Below are 27,856 nucleotides of genomic sequence, written 5' to 3'. Positions count from 1 at the left end.
CCATAGGATCTGAAAAAGCACAGCTATCCTCCACCGGGATAGTGGTACGCTTAGCTAAAGTAGAAACTGCTCCCTCCACCTTAGGGACCGTTTGCCATAAGTCCCGTGTGGTGGCGTCTATTGGAAACATCTTTCTAAATATTGGAGGGGGTGAGAACGGCACACCGGGTCTATCCCACTCCTTAGTAACAATTTCAGTTAATCTCTTAGGTATAGGAAAAACGTCAGTACTCGCCGGTACCGCAAAGTATTTATCCAACCTACACATTTTCTCTGGTATTGCAACAGCGTTACAATCGTTGAGAGCTGCTAAGACCTCCCCTAGTAATACACGGAGGTTTTCCAATTTAAATTTAAAATTTGAAATATCTGAATCCAATCTGTTTGGATCAGAACCGTCACCTACAGAATGAAGCTCTCCGTCCTCATGCTCTGCAAGCTGTGACGCAGTATCAGACATGGCCCTAGAATTATCAGCGCACTCTGTTCTCACCCCAGAGTGATCACGCTTGCCTCTTAGTTCTGGTAATTTAGCCAAAACTTCAGTCATAACAGTAGCCATATCTTGTAATGTTATCTGTAATGGCTGCCCAGATGTACTAGGCGCCATAATATCACGCACCTCCCGGGCGGGAGATGCAGGTACTGACACGTGAGGCGAGTTAGTCGGCATAACTCTCCCCTCGCTGTTTGGTGAAATTTGTTCAATTTGTACAGATTGGCTTTTATTTAAGGTAGCATCAATACAGTTAGTACATAAATTTCTATTGGGCTCCACCTTGGCATTGGAACAAATGACACAGGTATCTTCCTCTGAATCAGACATGTTTAACACACTAGCAATAAACATGCAACTCGGTTACAATTTTATTTAATAAAAACGTACTGTGCCTCAAGAAGCACTAAACGATTAAATGACAGTTGAAATAATGAACTGAAAAACAGTTATAGCATCACTCTTAACAAACAACACAACTTTTTAGCAAAGGTTTGTTCCCATTAGTAAAATAACACTAATTAAATTTTAAACAACGTTTTAAATCACAGTCACTATATAAGTCTCACAGCTCTGCTGAGAGAATCTACCTCCCTTCAAAGAAGTTTGAAGACCCCTGAGTTCTGTTAGAGATGAACCGGATCATGCAGAAAAACTGACTGGAAATTTTTGATGCGTAGCAAAGAGCGCCAAAAACGGCCCCTCCCTCTCACACACAGCAGTGAGAGAGAAACGAAACTGTCATAATTAACACAAGCAAACTGCCAAGTGGAAAATAATGCCCAAATACTTATTCACTCAGTACCTCATTAATGCAAACGATTCTACATTCCAGCAAAAACGTTTAACATGAAAAATACCTAATAAAAGGTTTAATGTACTTTTACAGAGTAATTCCGGTGAAATACCATCCCCAGAATACTAAAGTGTAGAGTATACATACATGTTCATTATAACGGTATGGCAGGATTTTTTCATCAATTCCATTCAGAAAATAACAACTGCGACATACCTCAATGCAGATTCAACTGCCCGCTGTCCCCTGATCTGAAGCTTTTACCTCCCTCAGATGGCCGAGAAACAGCAATATGATCTTAACTACTCCGGTTAAAATCATAAGAAAAACTCTGGTAGATTCTTCTTCAAACTCTGCCAGAGAGGTAATAACACGCTCCGGTGCTATTGTAAAATAACAAACTTTTGATTGAAGTTCTAAAAACTAAGTATAATCACCATAGTCCTCTCACACCTCCTATCTAGTCTTTGGGTGCAAGAGAATGACTGGAGGTGACGTAGAGGGGAGGAGCTATATAGCAACTCTGCTGGGTGAATCCTCTTGCACTTCCTGTAGGGGAGCAGATAATATCCCAGAAGTAATGATGACCCGTGGACTGATCACACATAACAGAAGAAATAGGCCCCTCCCACCACACTCGATGTCAGAGGGGCCTTAAAGAAACACTCCTAGGAGTTTGTGAAAAAAGCCATGTGGAAAATCAACCCCAAAAACAAGTTTAAACACTCTCAAAAAAACGATCTGCATATGTAAAAGGCAAACGTTTTTAACCCCTAATCACCAGATAACAAATAACATGAGTATTACCCAACCTTGCAAGCTGATCCCAGTCGTTATTAAATCACTGCATCTAGCTTACCCCATTTCCAAAAAGGCTCTGTCAGCATTTTCTAGAACTTATCTCTCTAGAAACAATTATACTGAACATACCTCAAAGCAGGCAAACTGCAGGCTTTTCCCCCAGCTGAAGTTATCCCATACTCTTCAGTTATGTGTGAGAACAGCAATGGACCTTAGTTACAATCTGCTAAGATCATCATCCTCCAGGCAGAATTTTTCTTCTAATTTCTGCCTGAGAGCAAACAGTACAATGCCGGTACCGTTTAAAATAACAAACTCTTGATTGAAGATGAAAAACTACACTAAATCACCACATATCTCTTTATACTTCCACTTGTTGAGAGCTTGCAAAGAGAATGACTCGGGGTGGGGGTTAGGGGAGGAGCTATATAGACAGCTCTGCTGTGGGTGTCCTCTTTGCAACTTCCTGTTGGGAAGGAGAATATCCCACAAGTAATGGATGAACCCGTGGACTGGATACACCTTACAAGAGAAAACAACTTTATAATATTTTTTTATAATTTAAATTGCCCACTTTTCATGTAATTTAGCTATGTAAACTGAATTATTTCAGTCTCAGAAATGGAAATGCATACTGCATAATTATCAGTGCTAGTCCTTCTTAACATCTCTATCTAATTGGCTTCAGCAAATAACAACAACAAATCAATGCAGTATATAGAAACATGATGACTGTGACTAGCCTTATGTTCTGCATAAGCCAGTCCAATGTGAATCCTTCAAATAAGGCAAATGGTGGGTGAAGTTTGTTTATTGAAGAACAAGAGGTTACTTTGTTTTTAAAAACTGTCATACTTGGTTGATACGTTATTCTATAGCAACACAAAAGCCAAGCATTATTGGTGTTAGAGTACTGACATTTACATTTCGTAGAACAACATTTCAATGTGTATCTCAAAACATAAAACTTGCTGTCACCTGTATTCTCGTTCCTGTAGTATTTCTACAGGATCCAGGCCCTGAGGTTTCTGTATTGGGCTGATTCGGTTCTGTTTCTGTTGTAGAGTAACAATAGGTGCAGGCTGTCCTGGAGTTGGTTGTGGTACAGATGGGCCAGGCAAAGCAACAGATGGAGGAGCTGCTGGAGGAGCAGGAGAAGGTCTTCCACTAGGGGGTGGCACCGAAAGCTTCTGAGGAGTACTAAGAATACTTAGATCTGCACTTTGACCTGGAGAAAAATAATTGCATTCAAATTTAATTTACAAACCGGGGGATTTGCTGTCTAATGTATTACAAGTTCTCACAAAACAAAATATTATCAGTATTACACTTTGTGATCACAACCATAGAAAATTTAGTCATAGAAGTATAAAAACAATTGCTTTTAAAATGTATAATTCTAGGGCTTTAAAAAAAGATGATATTTATATCAGGTTATATTAAACTAATATAATTATTTGGAAGTTAATCCAAAAAGTATTTATACAATAAATCAGACATATGAAAAAGCTACCAATCTATTACTGTTAAAGACACCTTTAACCCCTTAAGGACCGGGCATTTCAGACAAAACCTTCCCCAAAAGACCAGAACATTTTTAGCATTTTTTCCATCACTACATTTAACCAGAAATAGAGCCTTTTTAATATTTACCTATCAAAACTATATATATATATTTTTTAGTAGACAACCCAAAGTATTGATCTAGGCCTATTTTGGTATATTTCATGCCACAATTTCACCGTCAATTGGCACAAATAGTTGTAAATGCTTCTCTGGGATCCCCTTTGTTCAGAAATAGCAGACATATATGGCTTTGGCATTGCTTTTTGGTAAGTAGAAGGCCGCTAAATGCCGCTGCGCACTACACTTGTATTATGCCCAGCAGTGAAGGGGTTAATTAGGTAGCTTATAGGGTTAATTTTAGCTTTAGTGTAGAGATCAGACTTCCCATCTGACGCATCCCACCCCCTGATCCCTCCCTATATTTGCTGCAGTGTAGGTTCCCCCCTAACCCAACCTCCCTGATTCCCCCCCCCCCCCAAAAAAAAAGCTCTTTAACCCTCCCCCTCTACCTATTTGCCACCATCTTAGGTACTGGCAGCTGTCTGCCAGTACCTAGTTTGTTGCAAAATTGGCAATTTAAAAAAACAGAATTTATGCTTACCTGATAAATTACTTTCTCTTGCGGTGTATCCAGTCCACGGATTCATCCTTACTTGTGGAATATTCTCATTCCCTACAGGAAGTGTCAAAGAGAGCACACAGCAAAGCTGTCCATATAGCTGCCCTTCTGGCTCCGCCCCCCCCAGTCATTCGACCGACGGTTAGGAGAAAAAGGAGAAACCATAGGGTGCAGTGGTGACTGTAGTTTAAACAAGAAATTTTAACCTGACTTAATTGCCAGGGCGGGCCGTGGACTGGATACACCGCAAGAGAAAGTAATTAATCAGGTAAGCATAAATTCTGTTTTCTCTTGCAAGGTGTATCCAGTCCACGGATTCATCCTTACTTGTGGGATACCAATACCAAAGCTTTAGGACACGGATGAAGGGAGGGAACAAGACAGGTAACCTAAACGGAAGGCACCACTGCTTGCAAAACCTTTCTCCCAAAAATAGCCTCCGAAGAAGCAAAAGTATCGAATTTGTAAAATTTGGCAAAAGTATGCAGTGAAGACCAAGTCGCTGCCTTACAAATCTGTTCAACAGAAACCTCATTCTTGAAGGCCCAAGTGGAAGCCACAGCTCTGGTGGAATGAGCTGTAATTCGTTCAGGAGGCTTCTGCCAAGCAGTCTCATAAGCCAATCGGATGATGCTTTTCAACCAGAAGGAAAGAGAGGTAGCCGTCGCTTTTTGACCTCTCCTCTTACCAGAATAGACAACAAACAAAGATGATGTTTGTCTGAAATCCTTAGTTGCTTGTAAATAGAATTTCAAAGCACGAACCACATCAAGATTGTGTAAAAGCCGTTCCTTCTTAGAAGCTGGATTAGGACACAGAGAAGGAACAATGATTTCCTGGTTAATGTTCTTATTAGAAATAACTTTAGGAAGAAAATCAGGTTTCGTACGCAAAACTACCTTATCTGCATGGAACACCAGATAGGGTGAATTACACTGCAAAGCAGACAATTCTGAAACTCTTCGAGCAGAAGATATAGCTACCAAAAACAAAACTTTCCAAGATAATAACTTTATATCTATGGAATGTAAAGGTTCAAACGGAACCCCTTGAAGAACTGAAAGAACTAAATTTAGACTCCATGGAGGAGCCACAGGTTTATAGACAGGCTTGATTCTGACTAACGCCTGTGTAAACGCTTGAACATCTGGTACTTCTGCCAGACGCTTGTGTAAAAGGATAGACAGAGCGGATATCTGCCCCTTTAAGGAACTAGCTGATAAACCTTTCTCCAATCCTTTTTGGAGAAAAGACAATATCCTTAGAATCCTAATCTTACTCCACGAGTAACCCTTGGATTCACACCAACAAAGATATTTCCGCCATATCTTATGGTAAATTTTCCTGGTGACAGATTTTCTAGCTTGGATCAGATTATCTATGACTGATTCAGAGAACCCACGCTTGGATAGAATTAAGCGTTCAATCTCCAAGCAGTCAGCTGCAGAGAAACTAGATTTGGATGCTTGAATGGACCCTGTATTAGAAGATCCTGCCTCATTGGCAGTTTCCATGGTGGGACAGATGACATGTCCACTAAGTCTGCATACCAAGTCCTGCGTGGCCACGCAGGCGCTATCAGAATTACCGAGGCCTTCTCCTGTTTGATTCTGGCTACCAGCCGAGGGAGAAGGGGAAACGGTGGAAAGACATAGGCCAGATTGAAGGACCAAGGCGCTACTAGAGCATCTATCAATGCCGCCTTGGGGTCCCTGGACCTGGCACCGTAAAGAGGAAGTTTGGTGTTCTGACGGGACGCCATCAGATCCAACTCTGGAATGCCCCATAGCTGAGTCAGCTGAGCAAATACCTCTGGGTGGAGTTCCCACTCCCCCGGGTGAGTTGTCTACTCCTGGGATGTGAATTGCAGATAGATGGCAAGAGTGGTCCTCCGCCCACCTGATTATCTTGGTTACTTCCTTCATCGCTAAGGAACTCTTTGTTCCTCCCTGATGATTTATGTATGCTACAGTCGTGATGTTGTCCGACTGAAATCTGATGAACTTGGCCGCCGCTAGCTGAGGCCATGCCTGGAGCGTGTTGAATATCGCTCTCAGTTCCAAAATGTTTATCGGGAAAAGAGACTCTTCCCAAGACCATAGGCCCTGAGCTTTCAGGGAGCCCCAGACCGCGCCCCAGCCTAACAGACTGGCGTCGGTCGTTACAATGATCCACTCCGGTCTGCGGAAGCACATTCCCTGTGACAGGTGATCCTGAGACAACCACCAGAGAAGAGAATCTCTGGTTTTCTGGTCCAGTTGGATTTGAGGAGACAAATCTGCATAATCTCCATTCCACTGTTTGAGCATGCACAATTGCAGTGGCCTGAGATGAATTCGAGCAAAAGGGACTACGTCCATTGCTGCTACCATTAATCCGATTACCTCCATGCACTGAGCTACTTCAGAGTGTTGTGAGGGTACATCAGATAAGCCTCCCAAAGCTTCCGACTGCTCCTCATCTGTTCTCAAAACAGAGCTATCGCGCTTTTTAGGGAAAACTGGCAGTTTGGATAGAAAGGCCGCAAGGGAATTATCCATGATTGCCGCCAGTTGTTGCAATGTAATAGGTGCTAATGCACTAGAGGTACTAGGTATCGCTTGAGCGGGCGTAACTGGTGATGCCACATGGGGAGAGGATGGCGGACTATCCTCATTACCTTCAGTCAAAGAATCATCTAGGGCTATATTTTTAAGTGACACAATATGATCTTTAAAGTGTATAGACACATTAGTGCACTTGGGACACATGTGAAGCAGCATGCAGGGAAATCTTGTCAGAATAAACTGCGCAACTGAGGCGTGAAATTAGGCCCCTCCCACTCCACAGCTGTGGGGCCTTCAGAACCCAATTTAGGTGACTAAAAATAGTGCCATGTGGAATAAAACCCCAATAAACACATCAAAATTGCTTAAAAGTGTCAATAAAGAGTATTTTTCTAAACAAAATAATCAATTGCACTGTTAAAGTGGTAACCAGCCTATTGAGCCCACTTAAATAAGCCTCTAGTTCTATACTAAGTTTCAGAACATGGCTTACCCTTCCCACATGGGGAATCTTGTCAGTCTTCTAGCATGATCTTGTCTTGAATAGAAAAAAGATGACTGAAACATACCTCAAAGCAGTTAAGCCTGCAAACTGTTCCCCCCAACTGAAGTTTTCTGGTACTCCTCAGTCCTGTGTGGGAACAGCAATGGATTTTAGTTACAACATGCTAAAATCATTTTCCTCTCAGCAGAATTCTTCATCATATTTCTGCCAGAGAGTAAATAGCACAAACCGGTACTATTTAAAAATAACAAACTTTTGATTGAAGATATAAAAACTACAAATCTAACACCACATTCACTTTACCCTCCCGTGGAGATGCTACTTGTTAGAGCGGCAAAGAGAATGACTGGGGGGCAGAGCCAGAGGGGGAGCTATATGGACAGCTTTGCTGTGTGCTCTCTTTGCCACTTCCTGTAGGGAATGAGAATATCCCACAAGTAAGGATGAATCCGTGGACTGGATACACCTTGCAAGAGAAAATAAAAAAGTCCCATTTTTCTGTAGTGTAGCTGCCTCCCCCCCCAATACACTACCCCCCTCCCCCTCCCAGATCCCTTTCTGTTAACGGATCCCACATGGGATCCCCCTCATTGCCCCTACTCCCTTCTCCCTCCTCAATTACACAGTTTTTTTTTTTTATATATACCCTGTAGCGTGGCCGAGCGATCCCACCTACTCCAGCCTCCTCCACCTGCCGCCCACCTACCTACCTCCTTAAGCTTCCACCCACCAACGATCGGCACCACCGCTGTCCGATGCAGAGTGGCCCTCTCTGCATCAGTAACTCTGCAAATCTATCCCTGCATTGCCCCACTCATGGGGCATGCAGAAATAACGCAATCTCGCTATTTTGAGCAAGATCGCGGCAGAGAGAAGCCCAGGACGGCAACGTCGTACAGGGTACGTCGCTGATCCTTAAGGGCATAACGACCAGCGTTGTACAGGGTACGGCGCTGGTCGTTAAGGGGTTAAAGGTAATCAAATATTCTTATTCATCCTAGAAGATATCTGCCAAGCACATTTGAGTGCTGCAAGAATATGTGAGTACCCTGTATTTTATTTTCATATAGTTGTATATAAATCTACTTATGTGCACGAGGCACCTTCTGGTGTGGTTATTTTACAGATCTAGGAAAATATACCCATTTATATTTCACACTAAAGTATTATGTATACATTGTTACCAATGCCCTTGAGAACTCTGAACAAGATATGTAAATTAGATATACAACAACTGTTTTTTGCTTCCAAGACTGTGTTTAACCCCAAAATCCACTATATAGGCTATATAGGGTAGATGAAGCAAAAAAAAAAAAAAAAAAAAAATTTTTGGACATTAGTAGCTCTCACTGGCAGAAAATAGGTCTGATTTGCTGCTAAGTGCAGGGCAAAAGCAATATTAATTTAAATTATGTTGGATATAACACATCTAGGGCTAGATTACAAGTGGAGTGCTTGTCCAAGTCATTTTCGCGAGTCAAGTTGTGCTGCTATTACAAGTTGAAAGTAACAAATTATTGCTGTAGTGATAACCCGCGAATATGACTTACCGAAAGCGCAATAACCTACAGCTCCAAATAAGTCGATGGAGCAAAAAAAAGTTTAAAAAAAAAAAACACCCTACTCGTGCGCTTACCCGAATCACCATAAGCCCCTAGTCTGATAACCCTAAACCACCAAGTAGCCCACCGCAAAGCCCCCACTACACTATTAACCCCTAAACAGTCATCCCCCCACAACACAAACTACGTAAATAAAACTATTAATCCCTAAACCACCATACCTCCACAACACAAACTACCTAAACTATTAACCCCTAAACTGCCATCAACCAATGCAAACTACCTAAATAAACTATTAACCCCTAAACCGCCATCCCCCACAACGCAAAGTAATAAACTAACATCTAAAAAGGACAAGTAGGAGAAACACTAGGGGTATAGAGGTGCCAGAAGATAAGAAAAAACGCTGCCAGACCAAAACATTTAATAGTTTGTGGACTGCCAGGAAAGAAACATTTTTTTATCAGTAAGCATAAACTTTGTTTTCTTTTCAATGGCAGGGAGACTTCACAAATTAATTAATTACCGTTGGGAATCTGATACCCAAGCTACAAAGGACACAGAATGAACAGGGAGGGAAAAGAAGGCAGGGGGACCAAAACTGAAGGCACCTCCGCTTGAAGCACCTTTCTCCAAAAGGAAGCCTCAGACAAGGCAAAAACATCAATCTTGTAAAATTTTGAAAAAGTATGCAAAGAGGACAAGGTAGCCGCCTTACAGATTTGTTCCATCGAATGACACTCCTCAGACAAAAGGAGGGAGTAGTCGCAGTGGCCTACTGACCCTTGCGCTTACCGGCATACAAAACAAACAAGGAAGATGAATGCCTAAAATTCTTGGTTGCATGAAGATAGAATTTCAAAGCACGCACTACATCAAGATTGTGCATCAAACACTCCTGAGAGGAAGGATTAGGGCAAAAAGAAGGAACCACAATTTCCTTATTGATATTGCAGTCAGAGACCACCTTAGAGAGAAAACCTAACTTGGTACGCAAAAGAGCCTTATCCGCACGGAAAACAAGATAAGGAGGCTCACACTGTAAAGCAGATCGCTCAGAAACTCTGCAAGCAGAAGATATAGCCAACAAAAACAAAAAATTCCAAGATAAAAGTTTAATGCCAACAAAATGCATAGGCTCAAAAGGAGCTTGTTGAAGAACACGAAGAACAAGATTAAGGCTCCAAGAAGGAGTAACTGATTTAAACACAGGCCCGATTCTAACCAGGGCCTGTACAAAGGACTGAACGTCAGGAAGATTAGCCAATTTCTTGTGCAGTAACACAGAAAGGGCAGAGATCTGACCCTTGATAGAATTGGCAGATAAACCACACCATCTTGGAGAAACAAAGAATTTGAGGAACCCTCACCTTGTGCCAAGGTAAACCTCGTTCCTCACACCAAACTAAATAGATACGCCACACCTTGTGGTAAATACGATGAGTAACTGGCTTACAAGCCTGATTCAGGGTATCAATGACCCTTTCAGAAAAACCTCTTTTGGACAGCACTAAGCATTCAATCTCCACGCATTCAATCTCAGAGATTCTAGACCTTGGACCAGAAGGTCCACTCGAAGAGGCAACCTCGACGGAGGGGAAAAAGACATCTTCACTAGGTCCGCGAACCAGGTCTAGGGAAGCCACGCTAGAGCAATCAGAATCACAGAAGCTTGCTCCTGTCTAATGCGGGCGATCACCTGGGGAGGAGAGCAAACGGAGGAAGCTGATAATTGAGCTTGAACATCCACAGAACTGCTAATGTGTTCACCAACACTGCCTAAGTCTATCTCTCTCTCAACCCATATCTGGGCAGTTTGGTATTGAGATGAGATGCCATGAGGTCCATCTCCGGAACCCTCCACCTGTGAGTTATCTCTGAGAACACCTCGGAGTGAAGAGATCACTCCCTGGGGTGGAAGGTCTGTCTGCTCAGGAAATCTGCTTCCCAATTGTCCACCCCAGGGATGTGAATGGCCGATATATGAGAATTGTGAGATTCCACCCACTGAAGGATGCAAGACACTTTTCTCATCGCCAGGAAACTCCTCGTTCCCCCAAGATGATTGATATAGGCAATCGAAGTTATGTTGTCCGATTGGAATCTGATAAACCCGACAGAACGAAGTTGAGGCCATGCCATCAGAGCATTGCAAAATGGCTCTCAATTCCAGAATATTAATTGGAATGGAGGACTCCTCCAGCGACCAGGTACCCTGAGCTTTCAAGGAACCCCAGACTGCTCCTCAGCCAAGAAGAGTGGCGACCGTAGTCACAATCTCCAAAGATGGTCTCAAAAAGCACGTGCCTTGAGAAAGGTGGTCCTGACAGAGCCACCAGGAGAGAGAATCTCTCGTATGGTTGTCCAGGATGATCGGTTGAGATAGATCAGAATTGTCGTCGTTTCATTACCTGAGCATACATTGTTGTAAAGGTCGCAGATCGAAGCGAGCAAAAGGAATAATATCCATGGTAGCAACCATGAGACCCACCACCTCCATGCATTGAGCCACTGATGGACAAGCTTTGGACTGTAGTGATTGGCAAGAAGACAGAAGCTTGGCTCCACATTGATCCATCAGAAATATTTGCATCACAGGCGAATCGATAATTGTTCCCAAAAACACACCTTGGTGTTGAGAACTAGCGAGCCCTTGCCCAGATTCATCATCCTGGTCCTGAAGGAGACACAGAAGGGAGTCCATGTGAGATTTTGCTAAAAGCAAAGATGGAGCTTAAACCAATATATTGTCCAGGTAACCCGTTGCCGCGATTCCTCGTGTTTTGGCTACTGCTCAAAGAGCCCCTAGAACCTTCGTAAAGACCATTGGGGCGGTAGCAAGGCCAAAGGGGAGAGCTACAAACTGGAAATGATTGTCCAGAAAGGGAAAACGAAGGAACTGAAAATTATCCCTGTGGATCAGAACATGAAGATATGCATCCTTCAGGTCTAAGGTGGCCATGAGCTGACCCTCCTGAACTAACGGAAGGATAGACTCCATCTTGAAAGACGGAACCTTCAGTAACTTGTTGAGACACTAAGTCCAGAATGGGACAAAACGTTCCCTCCTTTCTTGGGAACTACAAACAGGTTTGAATAAAATCCTTGGCCCTGTTCCGAGGAGGGGACAGGGGCAATCACTCCCATGGAGGATAAGTTTTTTTACACAATTCAAAAAGGATTCTCTATTCTCTGGATTTGAAGATAGCCTTGACAGAAGAAATCGGCCTCTTGGCGGACGAAAACTGAACCCTATTCTGTACCCCTGGGAGACCATGTCCAAGACCCAGGGGTCTTGAATGTCCTGAAACCAAGCGTCTAGAAAAAAGGGACAGTCTGCCCTCTACATGATCCGGTCCCGGATCGGGGGCCGTCCCTTCATGCTGATTTGATATCAGAGGAGGGCTTCTTGGACTGCTTGTTCTTGTTCCAATTTTGGGTAGGTTTCCAGGAACTCTTGGGTTGGTCAGGCTTGGAAGAGGTCGGAGATCTCTGTCCCTTGTTTGAACGAAAGGAACAAAAAATTGCCAGATTGGCGACCCTTGGATCTAGATTTCTTGTCTTCCCTTCCCCCCAGTCACTGTTGAGATAATAAAATCCAGGCCTGGCCCAAACAGCGTATTCCCCTTAAAGACTAAAAAGAGAGGAGCCTGGACTTGGATACCATATCTGCAGACCAAGACTTCAGCCAGAGAGCTTTACTTGAAAGGACCACAAAACCAGATGACTTAGCGTTAAAGGGACAGTCTACACCAGAATTTTTATTGTTTAAAAAGATAGATGATCCCTTTATTACCCATTCCCTAGTTTTGCACAACCAGCACAGTTATATAAATACACTTTTTACCTCTATGATGACCTTGTATCTAGTCCTCTGCGAACTGCCCCCTTATTTCAGCTCTTTTGACTGACATCCATTTTAGCCAATCAGACCTGGCTCAGCTGAACTCCAGGTGCGTGAGCACAATGTTATCTATATGACACACATGAACTAACACCCTCTAGTGGTGAAAAACTGTCAAAATGCCCTGAGAAAAGAGGCGGCCATCATGGGCTTAGAAATTAGCATATGAACCTCCTAAGTTTAGCTTTCAACTAAGAATGAAAAACAAAAAGAGAAGAGCGCAACCGGACTCAAGTGAAGAATGTTTATTAGTGACACAACACACTAGAACGATAAAACTGTAGGTATTCTGCGTACCAGATAAAAGAAAAACAAAAGCATGTAAAACTCAATTGCTTGACAGGGAAGGTTACCACTTCACAATTCGCCTTTTCAGAGAAGCCAGGTGTTAGATGTAATCCTCAGCTGGTCCTCTCGTGAAGGGGTATGTGTGGCTAGTCAGCTGTGAATAACTCCGAAAAGCCGGTTCCGGTTGCTACCGGAAGTCTGTATCCGTCACTGCCAATGCAGTGTAAATTAAAGTCCTCGACGGCCGTTTCATTCCCTAGCGTGGGAACTTTTTCAAGAGGTTGCTATGGGTAACAGGCAAGCTCCACTATATAAACTTGTTGCTAAGACTTCATTGGTTGACAACAATTATGTTGAGACGTATTATAGGAGAGTCTACGATATGTACAGTAACTAGCCTATTGCCAATTATTGCCAAACATATAGTTGCAAATGCACAAATATTCCCAAATAACATTATAAACCTTAATCAAATAATTAATGTAAATCCTAAGAAAAAGAAAAAACATATAAATACATACAATTTATCATGAATTTAAAAATCAATTAATAAAAGACTGTATATGTTAAAAAAAACATTAAAAATGTTTTAACCCGGTATGGATAATGTTGCCAATTCATAATCATAAACCATTGAGTTAAAAATAGGTAAAATAACAATAAATTTTAACTGTTAAATACATAGGTAAATCACATTAAAATGAGCTGTCTAAATGTTATGGTAAATGAAGAAATAAAAGCAGTTGTATTAAAGTGGGATAGGAAATTAGTACATAGTTGCAGGAAAAAAGTATTTTTTTACACAATAACCATTATTCAGAGGTTATGAATTAAATATAGCCTCATTAATGTATGATATGAAGTATAAGGTGCATTCTACTAGGAGTATGGTATTTATAAGAGTACAAGTGTAAATTAATGTGAAGACATATATAAACACTAAGACTATCATCATTCCATATTCCAATATGAAGATAAATTATATATTCTAATCAGTTTAGACCAAAAATGCCTGGATATCAAGGTCTATATTAAGACCTTCTGGATTTATACCCTCAACAGCTTACATCCAGAAGGTCTCCCTTTTTCTAAGTTTCAACAATCTATTATGGTCTAATTTATTTGGTGCTATCCATTCAATAACTTTTACAATAAGTCCTTCAGGATTGCTATTGTGGGCTATCCTAAAGTGTTCTGAAACACTGTGGTTTTCAAACGAATTTTTAATGTTTCTAATATGTTCGGATACCCTATATTTTAGTTTTCTCTTTGTTCTACCGATATACATTTTTCCACATTTGCAAGTGATTTTATATACAACATATGTACTATCGCTAGGGTTGCACCGATACCGATACTAGTATCGGTGCCGATACCAAGTATTTGCATGAGTACTTGTACTCGTGAAAATGCACCGATACTTAAACCGATGCCTCCAATTCCTACCCATACGCCATCTTGTGGCATTTTTCAAACTGCATGTTCCCATTTCATTTTAAGCTGGAGTGGAGACTTAACTAAAAATTGTTCACTTCTGTTCTGCCAATACAAATTGCTGTTATTTGTATTATTTTACGTCAGAGCAGTGCTTTAAAAGCTGCTACTTTACAGCTGGAAGCCTCTCATCTTGCACAATTATGCTCAAAATATACTGTACTCTGAGGAACACCCTTAGCCAGGGCTGGACTGGGAATAAAAAGCAGCCCTGGAAAAATATGAAGACCAGCCCTATTTTCTGTTGAGTCAGTAGAATACAAATGCCCCATTTTTCTCAAAGGGGATTACTGGGATACTCCTTCCTCAATATTATTTTCAGAATTAAATTATACGACTTTGTATTAAGTACAAGTGTCAGATTGATGAGTTATATAGGCACCCTACAACCCAATTGCATCAAGTAATCCCCCGTTTAAATTGTAGCTTTCCAGCCCTAGCTGCTGTAGCTGTTATTTATTGCTGTTATTATTAAAATGTTATTGTAATATTTTTATTTATAAACATGTTTTGTATACTTTGTGACAACAAGCACATAAAACTGTTTTATTATTTCAAAATGTATTTTGAGATACAGTTCATAATTATAAAGAAGTGATCTTAAATCATTACTCTGTAATGTGCTAGGTAAACTGTCATGACATAAAAAAAGTATCGGTAATTGGTATCGGTGAGTATTTGAAAAAAGTATCAGTACATGTATGTTTTTTCCTGTATAGTCAAATTATTTTGTTTTGGATGCATCTTTTTATTTTTATCTAATACTTTAGACAAGTCATCACAAACTAATTTATTAAACAATGATACATATTCAACCTGGTTATATACCGGATAAAATGTGGACTGTTTTTTTAGACCACTATGTATAATTGTGTCACTTTCCTCATGTATACTAAATTCCAAAATTTCCTCAGTCACGATATCTTGGGTATTTAGTAATGTATTTTCAAAATTATTATCATTATTTAGTTCTCGTAATGTGAGGAATAAGGATATGTCATTATGGTCCATTTTATTGTCAATTTTATTGTCAGGGATTTTTTTATTAATAGATTTTTTATTTTTAATGAGGAAATATCGTTGTAGAGTAAGTTTTCTAATCAGTTTTTGAACATCCATATATGTTTCAAACTTATTTGCAAAGGTTTTAGGAGCAAAATTAAGACCTTTACTTAAAAGTTTATATTCATTTTCTGTGAAGGTTTTACTGGAGAGATTAAAAATTTCTTTTTTTACAATTCTCTATCTCCCTCTTTTTCTGTTCCTGTCTTCTGATTCTCTTTCCTCCCCTGACCCCTCGTTTGATTCTAGACGTCTTTTTGGGTTTCTTTGTTTTTCCTGTTCCACATTGTCGCTCTGGAATCTGCTCCTTTGAGGCTTCCCCTGTTTCCAGGGGGAACCTCCTAAAAAATGTTGCTCATTCTGCATATGTTCATTTTGATTCTGACGCCAGTGTAATTTTGGCTTAGCCCCCTGTGTTTCCCAACCATCACTATAATCATCCCGCTGCAATGGGGCATGTCTATTGTAACTTACAACTGGATTATCATAGTGACCCTTAGGGTTACTATTTTTAGGATATTCCCTATAATTGTAAAATTCTGACTTTTCTTTATATTAATTTTTTTGAGGAAACTGTTTTCCTGATTTGGAATTATGGTTTTATAATGATTGTGATATGTGCTGTTGGAATTTGACTTGTAATTGTGGTGAAAGTTGTTTCCTTTATTGTGATAATTATTGTAGACTTGTTTTGTTGTTGTTTTTACTTTAGTTACTTTAGGAAAAATAGGTGTCCTAGGGTTGGTGGGGGTCTGAGTTAATATTTCTTTAACTCTATTTGATGTCCCCTCCCCATTGGTCCCTACATTTGTAGCCGATATATTGTCTGTTTTATTTTTATAATTATATACTGTGGTATTTTTGTAGTCTTCCAAATCCCGCTTAAGTTTTTTTGCCTTAATGGCTGCTAATTCTTTATCAAAATTATCAATTCTTTTTTGAATATTCTCATATAGTTTTTTCCACTTTGTTCATTTTTATAGGGCTGTACTGTTTTTAAAGCTGTTTCTATTTCTATCTTTACTTTTTCAAGCTTCATTTCCCTATATTTAATCAGCAGTTTGATTAATTTAATAGAGCAATCATGCAATATTTGATCCCACTCTGTACTAAACTCTACCTCCTCAAGGTCAAATGCAAGAAATTTAAAGATTCTGAGTCCCCTATGGATGATATTATGCAGGATATAGTTTTCTAATAAAATGAGATCTTGCCACTCTTTGGCATCTGTGGTTAGAAGTTTTTCCAGGTGTCTAAAAAGTGTTAGTGGGTCACCTGAAGGTTGTTCTATAATATCACTTAATAAATTGATCCCTCTATTTCTGTTATTTCTATTATTATTGTCACCAAAAGTATTAAAGATAGTATCCTCCATAATGTCAGTGTGCTGCTGACTCATAATGATACAAGAAGCTGTGTGATCGACAAAAGGAACAAAGTATCAGCGCTACTGATATGGAGAAGTATTAAAATATATAATATAAGGTGATGTGGAATGATATATAAGGTGCTTATATCACAAAATAAAACAATGTAAACTTGTGATATGCTTTACAAATTCTAAATAGATATATATTCTAGGATACTTTGTTCCTTTTCTCAACTAAGAATACCAAGATAACAAAGCAAAATTGGTGACAAAAGAACATTTGAAAATTGTTTAAAATTACATTCTCTATCTGAATCATGAAAGTTTTTTTTTTTAACTAGACTGTCCCTTTAACCCCTTAATGACCGGACCATTTTTCAATTTTCTTACCCTTAATGACAATGGCTATTTTTACATTTCTGCAGTGTTTGCGTTTAGCTGTAATTTTCCTCTTACTCGTTTACTGTACCCACACATATTATATACCGTTTTTTCTCATCATTAAATGGACTTTCTAAAGATACCATTATTTTGATCATATCTTATAATTTACTAAAAAAAAAAGATAAAATATGAGGAAAAAATGGAAAAAAACACACTTTTTCTAACTTTGACCCCCAAAATCTGTTACACATCTACAATCACCAAAAAACACCCATGCTAAATAGTTTATAAATTTTGTCCTGAGTTTAGAAATACCCAATGTTTACATGTTCTTTGCTTTTTTGCAATTTATGGGGCAATAAATACAAGTAGCACTTTGCTATTTCCAAACCACTTTTTTTCAAAATTAGCGCTAGTTACTTTGGAACCCTGATATCTGTCAGGAATACCTGAATATCCCTTGACATGTATATATTTTGTTTATATATATATATATATATATATATATATATATATATATATATATATATATATATATATATAAAGTATTGATCTAGGCCCATTTTGGTATATTTCATGCCACCATTTCACCGCCAAATGCGATAAAAAAAAAAAAAACTTCACTTTTTCCCAAATTTTGTCACAAACTTTAGGTTTCCCACTGAAATTATTTACAAACAGCTTCTGCAATTATGGCACAAATGGTTGTAAATGCTTCTCTGGGATCCCCTTTTTCAGAAATAGCAGACTTATCGGGCTTTGGCGTTGCTTTTTGGTAATTAGAAGGCCGCTAAATGCTGCTGCGCACCACACGTGAATTATGCCCAGCAGTGAAGGGGTTAAATTAGGTAGCTTGTAGGGAACTTGCAGGGTTAATTTTAGAGATCAGCCTCCCACCTGACACATCCCACCCCCTGATCCCTCCCAAACAGCTCTCTTCCCTCCCCCACCCCACAATTGTTACCGCCATCTTAAGTACTGGCAGAAAGTCTGCCAGTACTAAATAAGAGTTTTTTTTTTTTTTTTAATAAAAATTATAAAATATTTTAGTTGTGATGGACCCCTGCCTTAGCACCAACCTCCCTGATCCCCCCCTCCAGCTCTCTAACCCTCTCCCCTACCTAATTACCGCCATCTTGGGTACTGGCAGCTGTCTGCCAGTACCCAGTTTGGCCCCACAAACCAAACTATTTTAATTTTATTTATAACTTTAATTTGTATTTTTAATTATTTCTGTAGTGTAGCAGCCCCCCCACAATACCCCCACCCCCTCCCCCTCCCAGATCCTTTTATATGTAAAAAAAAACAACTTTTTTTTTAACTTTTTCTTCCCCCTTTCTTCATTGGTGTCAGTGTGGCTAATGCGCACACGCGCCCACCTGCATGTGCGCGCGCATCGTGCACGCGCGCTCCCTCCTCCAACCGGAAAAAGGCACCATCGGCACCATCACTACCGGTGCAGAGAGGGCCACAGAGTGGCTCTCTCTGCATCGGAGGCTTGTAAAGGGGTATAGTAGGATGCCTCCATATCGAGGCATCACTGCAATACCATCAGAGCTGCTGGAAGTGATTGTGATCACTTCCAGCACTCTGTTAGACAACTGACGTACCAGGTACGTCTATTGTCATTAACAGTTAGTTTTTGCATGACGTACCTGGTACGTCAGTTGTCATTAAGGGGTTAAGGCGAATAATTTGCATAATTGTATAACAAATAAAGGAACTGTCCATCTTGAGGGCCTTAATCCTATCCTGAATGTCTTTTAGAGAAGTCTTGACCAGGACCATCTCTGACAAGGAGTCCCACCAAAAGGTGGCGGCTCCCGCAACCACCGCTATACTTGCAGCAGGTTGAAAGAGAAGATCCATCTGATGAAAAAGTCTTAATCTTTCTGCCCATGGGGTCTCTAAAGAAGGTACTATCCTCAAGAGGGATAGTAGTACTGTAAGACAGCTGATAGAATCTGCTAACCACAGGTGTATAGGAGTTAAGTTGGATCTCAACTGCAGAGATAAGAGAGGAAGATAAAAGAATATTTGTTGGTTACAGGAGTATTGAGGGTTAATCCTGTAGATACTGAGAAGACTTTCAGAATAGTTAATTGATACAGTTTGCCTTGGTAATGGAACTTAAACTGAATTGATTACACACAAGTCCGTTTTATATATTTGCAGTAGTCAAAGTCTGGTTTATTAATATGCCTTTAAGTTTAAATTATTCCAATAAACGGTTTACCTGTTGTGCTGCTTGAAGAGAGAGAGCTGCACTCTGTAGCTTAAGTGTAGATAGAGTGAACAGTGTGGAGCGGTTAGCGTATGACGTCACACGGAGGGTGTGTGACTAGGAACCAATTGGGTTTGTGGAAACGCTGACAGGCAAACAGAAGAGAGAGCGGTCAATGCTCTCTAGTCGGTGTGAATGCAAAGTTTTGCTAATAAACAGTTCACTGAGTAGGATGAAAGTTTATGTGAATAACATTCACCATTTGCTGATGTCCGGTTGAGTGTCTTTGCCTTGTCCTGAGTAGTACAGCCAACGGAGTTATGATAGTTCAGTGTGATACACAATTATGCAGGTGAAAGATAAATTAGCTGTGTAACAGCTCCAAACAGTAATTGCAACAAAGTCCAAAATTTGTAGAATTAGGTAGTCGAGTTTTTGACAAGTTGTGGAAGCTTGAGTCCTTCAGTACTTAGCTACATTAACTAGAACTATTGGCAATGAACCAAAGGAATGATGGGAATTTATAGGCTTCCCTTAAAGGGACAGTAATCCGGTTCCATATACATGACAGGTCCCCCCGTCAAAGGGGCTGCACCGCAGCCTGAGGAGCAGGCTTATCCGGGTGAAGCTGGTGGAAACGGGAAATCAAACGGGAAGCGTCAATATGTGAAGAAGGTTCCCAGGTATCATCCTCTGGGGAAAAACCCTTCCAGCGAACCAAATACAGTAAGGAACCCCTATTCCAACGAGAATCCAAGATGGCTTTAACTTCATAAATATCCTCATCGTTGCCTATTGATGTTGGAATATTATCAGAAGTCTGTTGTCTGGTTGGGAAGAAAGGTTTAATGAGAGAGACATGAAATGTCGAATGAATGTGATAGGAAGCTGGAAGATCCAATTTAACAGCATTCTCATTGATGACTGCGGTTATTGGGAAAGGTCCAATAAACAATTGTGAGAACTTTTTGCAGGGTGTTTTTAGTTTAATGTATTTAGTTGATAACCATACCTTATCACCTACTTTATAATTAGGGGAACTCCTTCTCTTGGAGTCATAATAACGTTTTTGCCTATCCTGTGCTGCCTTAATGTTGTCTCGCAGATGTGAGAAGGTGTCAGAGAGTGTGTTGATGGAGTCAACGACAAGCAGAGAAGTAGAAAGTGGTTGAGTATAGAAGTGAAACACTGGATGAAACCCATAATTGGCGAAGAATGGAGAACACTTGATGGAGGCATTCTGTAGATTATTATAGGCAAACTCTGCAGTATATAAGTTATCCGACCAGTGATCTTGATAAAATGAACAACGACGAATATACTGCTCCAACCACTGGTTAACCCTCTCTGTTTGGCCGTTTGTCTGCGGGTGATAAGCAGTGCTGCAGCGATGATCTATTTTGAGAATGGTGCACAGTTCTTTCGAAAAGTTTGATGTGAACTGTGTTCCACGATCAGTAATAATGCTATTAGGGATACCATGTAATCTGACAACTTCTTTCATGAAAAGATACGCGGTCTGTGAAGCAGTAGGGAGTTTTTTGTAGGGAATGAAATGTGCCATCTTTGTGAGAAGGTCAACTACTACAAGTATGGTGTTGTAATTGGATGATGGTGGTAAGTCGACAATAAAATCCATCCCTACAGTATTCCACGGCCGATCAGGTATGGGAAGTTATTTTATATAACCATAAGGACGAGATTTCTGTGGTTTTGAAGTCACACACACACATGACAAGAGTTGACGAAATCTTTCACAGATGAAGCCATGTTAGGCCACCAGTAGTTTCTACCAATCATTTCTGTAGTTCTACCAACACCAGGGTGTCCGGCTAGAGGAGAATTGTGATGTATTGCAGTCAAATTAATCCTGAGGTCAGGTGGAACGTAGATCCTTTCATCATGATAGTATAAACCATCTTTGCCTCTATGTAGAATATCCAATGGAATGGAACTATCATGTTGTTGAGAGGTAGAAATAATGTCAGAGGTTGTTTGAGTGAGTCCAAGAAAATGTTTTGGAGATAGTATTGTTTGTGGAGGAATGTCATCAGGAGGAGGTATTGGAGACCTTGATAAAGCGTCTGCCTTGCCATTCTTGGAACTTGGACGATAGGCGATATGAAAATTGAATCTAGTAAAATAAAGACTCCATCTAAGTTGGCGTTCTGAGAGAGTTTTACTAGACTGTAGATATTCCAAGTTTCGATGGTCGGTATAAATGACTATGGGAATAGTCGTTCCTTCTAAAAGGTGACGCCAGTGTTGCAGGGATTTCCTAATGACTAAAAGTTCTTTTTCTTCTATGGAGTAATTCCTTTCTGTGGTAGACATTAATTTTGAGAAAAAAGCTACTGGATGAATGGGAACGTTGGGTGATGACTGTTGAGACAATATGGCTCCGAAAGCATAATTAGATGCATCAACTTCCAGTATGTAAGGTAATTCTGGATTAGGAAAATGCAAAATTGGTGCAGAAGAGAACGATCTCTTGAGAGAATCAAATGATATTTGTGCTTGGTCATGCCATAAAAAAGGTGACTGAATACCGGTGAGTGATGTGAGGTGTTTAACTATGTGCGAGAATCCTTTAATAAATTTCCGATAAAAATTAGCGAAACCAAGAAACTGTTGAACTTCTTTTTTAGAAGTAGGAGTTGGCCAGTTTAGAATAGCATCAACTTTGTTATCTTCCATCCTGAGACCAGAAGGAGTAATTTGATAGCCTAGGAAGGAGAGTTCTATAACATGAAAGAGACATTTTTCCGGTTTAGTGAAGAGATGAATGAGTACGTAACCTATCCAGAACCCAACGCACATGCTTCTCATGCTCCTGCAAATCCCGTGAGTAAATGAGGATGTCATCTAAATAAACCACCAAGCACACGTCCAACAAGTCCCTGAAGATGTCATTTATAAACCGTTGGAACGTGGCTGGGGCGTTGCAAAGCCCAAAAGGCATCACGAGATACTAAAACAGACCGTAGCGTGTTCGGAAAGCGGTCAACCACTCATCAACTTGGCGTATACGTATAAGATTATATGCACCTCTCAAGTCAAGCTTAGTATAGATCTTCGTTTCACTAAGTCTCTCTACCATCTCTGGAATCAGAGGAAGGGGATACCGGTTCTTGATGGTCACTTTATTGAGTTGACGATAATCTATGATGGGTCTAAGTGAGTTTATTATTTATTTTATTTATTCTTAACAAAAAAAATGCCTGCACCAGCAGGAGAGGTGGAAGGTCTGATAAATCCTTTCTTCAAGTTGTCATTCAAGTAAGTCTTCAAATGTTCCAATTCGGGTTGTGATAATGGATAAATGTGCCCAAATGGAATGGAAGAACCAGGTACAAGCTCAATGGGGCAATCATAGATGCGGTAAACATGTGGTACAGTATATTGAGAGAAGGTGTTTCAATGCATGAAAGAGAAGGAAGATTATGAATGCAGTTGGTTTTACAGTAGTAGGAATCAAACTCCACTTGTAAATCATTCCAAAGTATCTTAGGTTGATGTCTCTGTAACCAAGATAAACCCAAAACTAGAGGAAAAAGAGGTGATGGGAGTACATCGAATGTAATGATTTCGGAATGACCAGAAGTGGTAACCATCTTTAGTGGAATTGTTTCGTGTGTAACAAGAGTAGCAATAGAACCGTCAATAACACGAATGGAAACTGGGGTATTTTTCTTATGCAGTGGAATTTTATTACGTTTAATCAATGAAACATAGATGAAATTTGAATGAGCTCCAGAGTCAATGATGGCATTAGTTGAGACTGCTTGAAGATCCCACTGCAAGGAGACAGAGTACAATAAGTTGAATCAATGTTGCGATTTGAGAAACAGTTAATAACAGGTAGCAACTTACTAGGTTTTTGGCGTTGTAAGACAGAGTGACCTGGAGAGCCGCAATACATACACAAATTCAACCTCTTCCTACGTTGCCTCTCATCTGGTATGAGTGGACCCTTAGTGAAGCCAATCTCCATGGGGACTGGTGATTCCTTAGTATTAGACACAATTGGATGAGTGGTGTATGTACGATGTGGAGTGTCAGAATGTTGGTGTTCTGCACGTCTCTCCCTGAGGTGTCTGTCTATCTTGATGGTAAGGTCTATCAAAGCCTGTAGAGATCTGGGAGTATCAGCGTGGGCTAACTCATCTTTTAATGCATTACGGAGTCCAATTCTATACTGACTTCTGAGTGCCACATCACTCCATTCTGAGTCCTTTGAGTAAAGCTTAAATTCAGTGAGGTATTCTTCAACTGGCCTACGACCCTGTTTCAGAGAACGCATCAGATTTTCTGCAGTAATTTGCTTTTGCGTATCTTCATACAGAGTACTCATCTGAGAAAAAAAAACAGTCAAAGAACCAAGAACGGGATCGTCATTTTTGAAAAACATGTCTGCCCAGTTCCTAGGTTCACCTCTGAGGAATGAAATGACGGTCATGATTTTAATGTCTGAACATGGAGCGATCACCAGTGAACTTCTCTGGTAAAGAAATATGGGGTTCAGGGGTATTATACCTGATAATGGTACGTAAAGTTTCATTCTGTAATTGTACTTCCCTTAAGCCTTGTGATAACTGATCCACACGTTGACTTAGATTGTACACAATTGAGGGTAACTCTGCTGGATTCATATTATTGGCCAATAGTTAAGTAAGTCAGCTGATAGAATCTGCTAACCACAGGTGTATAGGAGTTAAGTTGGATCTCAACTGCAGAGATAAGAGAGGAAGATAATAGAATATTTCAGGTTTATATCCTGATTTGTTGGTTACAGGAGTATTGAGGGTTAATCCTGTAGATACTGAGAAGACTTTCAGAATAGTTAATTGATACAGTTTGCCTTGGTAATGGAACTTAAACTGAATTGATTACACACAAGTCCGTTTTATATATTTGCTTAACTTGCATAAGATGCAGTAGTCAAAGTCTGGTTTATTAATATGCCTTTAAGTTTAAAGTATTCCAATAAACTGTTTACCTGTCGTGCTGCTTGAAGAGAGAGAGCTGCACCCTGTAGCTGAAGTATAGATCGAGTGAACAGCGTGGAGCGGTTAGCGTATGACGTCACACGGAGGGTGTGTGACTAGGAACCAATTGGGTTCGTGGAAACGCTGACAGGCAAACAGTGGGGAGAGTGGTCAATGCTCTCTAGTCGGTGCGAATGCAAAGTGGTGCTAATAAACAGTTCACTGAGTAGGATGAAAGTTTATGTGAATAACATTCACCATTTGGTGATGTCCGGTTGAGTGTCTTTGCCTTGTCCTAAGTAGTACAGCCAACGGAGTTATGATAGTTCAGTGTGATACACAATTATGCAGGTGAAAGATAAATTAGCTGTGTAACAGCTCCAAACAGCAATTGCAACAAAGTCCAAAATTTGTAGAATTAGGTAGTCGAGTTTTTGACAACATATAAGTTGTGAAGCCAGGCGTCTCTAAGTTGTGGAAGCTTGAGTCCTTCAGTACTTAGCTACATTAACTAGAACTATTGGCAATGAACCAAAGGAATGATGGGAATTTATAGGCTTTCCTTAAAGGGACAGTAATCCGGTTCCATATACAGGACAAGTACGCTTAGCCAGCATGGAGATAGCACCATCCACCTTGTGAATGGTACTCCATATGAGAGTCAGATAATGGGAACATCATCTTAAAATTTGCAGATGGAGAGAATGGAATTTCCAGCTTCTCCCATTCTTTAGAAATTATGTCTGCCATGCAATCTGGCACAAGAAACACCTCAGGAGCACTGGGTCTTACATCATAAACCCTGTCCAGCTCAGGTATCTAAGGTTTGCCAGAAGGCTTAGGCTCAGGTACTTCCAGAGTCGAGAAAACCTCCTTGAGCAAAAAGCTAAGATGTTCCAGTCTAAATATGAAGGTTAACTTCTCAGGTTCCACTGGTTTATCCTCAGCGGAGTCGGAGTCAGATAGTTCACCCTACGAAGCTACAGAGGTATGTTCATCCTTAGAATGCTGATAGAGACTGGCAAATGCAGTCTCTACAGGAGTACTGATACCTGCTTCTGAGAAAACATGTTTAACCTTTCTCTTTCTCTTGCTCGAAAAGTGTAATGAACTTAATGCAGCAAAAACAGCCGATTGCAGCTGTGTTGCAAAGTCCACTGGTAAATAAATACCCCCAGAAGAGAACTGAGATGTGCTGCCGAGAACAGCCTGTGTGACATTAAGGGACGGGATTGAGGCAAAAGAAGTGGCATGCCCTGGACAATAGAGTCCTGAGAGCTGGAGGGCTAAGAGGGGTTTATCTGTTGACAGGGAACCAAGCTATGGGATCCCTCAAGCCTTGGATCTTAAAACAGAACACACACACAGAACTGTGTAGGGGGGCATACAGCAGCATCTTCACAATGTAAGCATTTGAGAGCAAAATAGGGGGAATATCTGCATCCCATTAAGAGTCAAAATCGTCTTCCATAGTCTTCGCTAGGATAAATAAGCGCCCAGTAAATAACTCAATCATCAAAAGATTTATTTTTTTTTAACTTTGCTCAAAATTTCAATTTAAACCGGCACCTCACACTAACCCTGCTGTGGCCAGGGTACTTACCGCCTCCTGGATCGCTCGGTTAGATACAGGAGAAGCCGGTCCCGCATACGACCGTGATCAGAAAACACAAGAAGGGAAAGACGCCGTACCACGTGGCATTGCAGTAAATGCTACTTGAATAAAAACCCTTACACAATATAAATAAAGGCTATAAGCCCTCACATGCCAACAAAATCCCTAATGTCCACACAACAAGGGGATAAGGATCCTCAGTGAGGCCATAGATCCCCATGAGGGCTAATCCCTACGAGGATCTCCTGACTGCTCGCTTCCCTAATATTCCTTTAATAAGGAACTAATATTTCCCCAGACCCTCGAGAAGGAAATAAAAAAGGTGCCACCCGGTGACCCATAAATATATGGGTCCTGTGGAAGTCTCCAACAGAGAAAAAGACAAAAGAACTTGCCCTCCAGGGTCATGCTGTGGATTAGACACAGCATCTCCAGGTCTGACAGGGACCTGAGACTAAAGGAAAGCAGTTTAAGCTTACACTGTTTGCCAAATGGGGTGTTAGCAGAATTACACTGGAAGGAGGACAGGGAAGCTTCCCTGCAACATTAAGGAGCTAACAGTCACCAATACTCTTACTAAGAGGATTACATGGCTACCTAGAACCCCAGTCCTATCTTGCAGGGAAACTACCCATTAAAGGACTTCCATTATCTTCAGAGCACTTTCTTCACCATCCTCCAAGTTTACTAGACAAAGAATGACTGGGGGAGTAAGGGAAGTGAGAAGGATACTTACTGTTTTAGCTGGGGTGTCTTTGCTTCCTCCTGGTGCCCAGGAAAACCATTGGAAACAAATAAGAAACCTAACATTACAACAACAAAAAAAGTCTTACATTACAGAAAATAAAAAAATTACCAAAATTTTTTTTTTAAAAAATGTGATCCTATTCTAATACCCAAAAACAAAACACCCCAAAATAAAAAAAACATAATTTATGCTTACCTGATAAATTCCTTTCTTCTGTTGTGTGATCAGTCCACGGGTCATCATTACTTCTGGGATATTATCTGCTCCCCTACAGGAAGTGCAAGAGGATTCACCCAGCAGAGTTGCTATATAGCTCCTCCCCTCTACGTCACCTCCAGTCATTCGACCAAAGACCAACGAGAAAGGAGAAACCAAGGGTGTAGTGGTGACTGAATTATAATTTAAAAAATATGTACCTGCCTTAAAAAAACAGGGCGGGCCGTGGACTGATCACACAACAGAAGAAAGGAATTTATCAGGTAAGCATAAATTATGTTTTCTTCTGTTATGTGTGATCAGTCCACGGGTCATCATTACTTCTGGGATACCAATACCAAAGCAAAAGTACACGGATGACGGGAGGGATAGGCAGGCTCATTATACAGAAGGAACCACTGCCTGAAGAACCTTTCTCCCAAAAATAGCCTCCGAAGAAGCAAAAGTGTCAAATTTGTAAAATTTGGAAAAAGTATGAAGCGAAGACCAAGTTGCAGCCTTGCAAATCTGTTCAACAGAGGCCTCATTCTTAAAGGCCCAAGTGGAAGCCACAGCTCTAGTGGAATGAGCTGTAATTCTTTCAGGAGGCTGCTGTCCAGCAGTCTCATAGGCTAAACGTATTATGCTACGAAGCCAAAAAGAGAGAGAGGTAGCAGAAGCTTTTTGACCTCTC

General features: G+C 40.5%; 1 protein-coding gene across 1 annotated transcript in view; it reads right to left on the bottom strand.

Moving 5' to 3' along the window:
• The window catches only part of SMARCA2 (SWI/SNF related, matrix associated, actin dependent regulator of chromatin, subfamily a, member 2), a 1,314,671-nt gene that overhangs the window by 976,469 nt on the left and 310,346 nt on the right, over window positions 1-27,856 (bottom strand). Inside the window, exons 6-7 of the mRNA XM_053702540.1 lie at window positions 3,072-3,321; window positions 332-380 (exon numbers count right to left, since the gene is read on the bottom strand). Of these exons, the coding sequence (XP_053558515.1) occupies window positions 332-380; window positions 3,072-3,321 (299 nt within the window). The remainder of the gene's footprint in view (window positions 1-331; window positions 381-3,071; window positions 3,322-27,856) is intronic.

The sequence above is a fragment of the Bombina bombina genome, chromosome 2 (assembly GCF_027579735.1).
Source record: "Bombina bombina isolate aBomBom1 chromosome 2, aBomBom1.pri, whole genome shotgun sequence".
NCBI lineage: Eukaryota > Metazoa > Chordata > Amphibia > Anura > Bombinatoridae > Bombina > Bombina bombina.
This window is presented reverse-complemented; position numbering and strand designations above follow the sequence as displayed.